Consider the following 2209-nt stretch of genomic DNA (forward strand, 5'->3'; position numbering starts at 1 on the left):
CTGCCGCCATGATGAAATGGGATGCTGCCGCAGCGCATGCAGAGAGTCGCTGCCGCCAGCAGCGGCATGTCCTGTCTGTCGCGTAGCAGCCATTTTCATAAGTCGTCAAGCGACCCTAATGAGTTAAGAAATGGTATTTCAGGTTACGAGGAGGTTTATTTGTTTCTTAAGATGCAAAGGTTTGTGAGCACCCTTTGCATCTGTCTTTGAATGCCGCGGATATTGCGTGTGTGCAGCGCAGAATGAGTGTGAGCAAGACCTCCTCTATATGCGTCGCCCACCATCTGTAGTCGGCCTCGCTTAATATTGGGTGGTTTCTTATCTGTCTTTGTATATTGTACCTCTGTATTTCTTTTCCTTTATCCTTTCCACCCTCCTTCATTCAGAACCGCCGCGAAGATGGACCACGAGGGGCTGCTGCTTGCGCTTGCGCGCAGCCACGACGGCATAGGGTCTCTACTTGAGACCTTTTTCTCTTTTCTTGCAAATCGCACCGACTTCTTCCATATTCTTGAGGAAGGGGGCCCTTCTATGGGTTTTGCCCCTGCAGCAGCAGAGGCGATGGTTGCTGAATGCTTTGCTAAGTCTCAGCTTGCATATAGAGGATCGAAGCAACCGCACCTAATGCCGCCGCAGCTACGCAACAAAACAATCAAAGATATACAACATATTACTCGTGAATTCAATCTAAGGAAGAAACAAAAACAATACCAGTATGCAAGTCCTATATGTAGATTAGCCGTTCTTGCTGGACCACCAACGGACTTTGTAGGCACTAGTGACCAGGGTACACCGCAGCCGCCGCCGTCGCCGCCGCAACAGCAGCAGCACTTAACTCGACCAGCAGCAGAATCATCATCAACAGCACCATCACCAACAGCAGCACCAACAGCCGCAGCAACAGCAGCAGTAAGAGCAGCAGCAGCAACAATGGAAAAAAGCGCTGCTCCTGTTGCTTCTAGTGTAGAGAAAAGGTCTCGCGGCCAACAGACAGCCGAAGGAGATAGAGGGGTAGTAATGGATACAGACCCCCCAGGTAGCCCCTCTTCTCCATCTCATACAGCAGCAGCAGCAACAACAACACAGACACCAACAAGTAGCAGCAGCAGCAGTAGTACAAGTACCAGCAGCAGCAGCAGCAGCAGCAGCAGCAGCGCTCCCCTGGTGATAGGAGGAAAGAAGGTAACATTAATAAGTCCATGGAATGGGGCGATCCTGGATCGTTATGTTTGGTCACAAAGTATCAGCGAAGTTACATGCCAGATACGTCTATTAGAGCTGCTGCAGAAACAGCAGCAACAGCAACAGCAGCAGCAACAGCAGCAGCAGCAGCAACAGCAGCAGCTGATAAATGAAGTGGATGCACGTCTTCTTAATGTTACATTACGTGATGACTCCATCAAGATCACTTATGATGGTAAGAACTTCTTGTATATACATACAATATCCTACTCCTCCTTATCCTCCTCCTCCTGCTGCTGCTGCTGCTGCTGCTGCTGCTGCTTATGTTGCTGTTTTATCTCTTAACTGTTGCTGCTTTATTTGCTGCTGCTGTTGCTGCTGCATTTCTAGCCATTGAGCTGCTGCATCTCTAACTGCTGCTATATATGCCTGTCTCTATATCTTACATATAATATATTAATTAATTAATATTTATTTATTTATTTATTTATTTATTTTATTAATTATTTATTGTGTTAGGTAGGGTGGTATTTTCTGGTGTATGGTATAAGAGGATTCGTAGTTCAGATAGTTATTGGCTATTAGAACAAAAAATAAATATAATTATATCTATAGATAAACAACAAGAATTATGGTGGGAATCTTGTCTAGTTGGAGACCCTACTATTGATACTACTAAGGTAAACAATTATTTATTTTATTTATTTATTTTATTTATTTTATTTATTTTATTTATTTTTTTTTTTTTTTATTTATTATTTGTATATGATGGGAATCTTTTCTAATTGGATACCTTACTATTTATACTACTAGGGTAAAAATTATTTAGTTTATTTATTTATTTATTTATTTATTTATTTATTTATTTATTTATTTTATTTATTTATTTATTTATTGTTTATATTATGTATTATTTGTATATGATGGGAATCTTGTCTTATATATAGGGGATCCAACTATTAATACTACTAAGATAATATATTATTTATTTATTTATTTATATTGTTTATTATTATATATTATGTAT

The 2209-nt window shown here is 40.6% G+C and overlaps 1 protein-coding gene across 1 annotated transcript; it reads left to right on the forward strand.

Moving 5' to 3' along the window:
- Positions 1-399: 399 nt before the first annotated feature.
- Positions 400-1744, forward strand: EMWEY_00044840 (nuclear movement domain-containing protein, putative; the record flags this gene model as incomplete). The annotated part of the gene is made up of 2 exons (XM_013482961.1): positions 400-1417; positions 1734-1744. The coding sequence occupies 2 exons, from the start codon at positions 400-402 to the stop codon at positions 1742-1744; spliced, it is 1029 nt and encodes a 342-aa protein (XP_013338415.1).
- Positions 1745-2209: the final 465 nt, after the last annotated feature.

Source organism: Eimeria maxima, genomic scaffold, assembly GCF_000499605.1.
Source record: "Eimeria maxima Weybridge genomic scaffold, Emw_scaff874, whole genome shotgun sequence".
NCBI classification, from domain to species: domain Eukaryota; phylum Apicomplexa; class Conoidasida; order Eucoccidiorida; family Eimeriidae; genus Eimeria; species Eimeria maxima.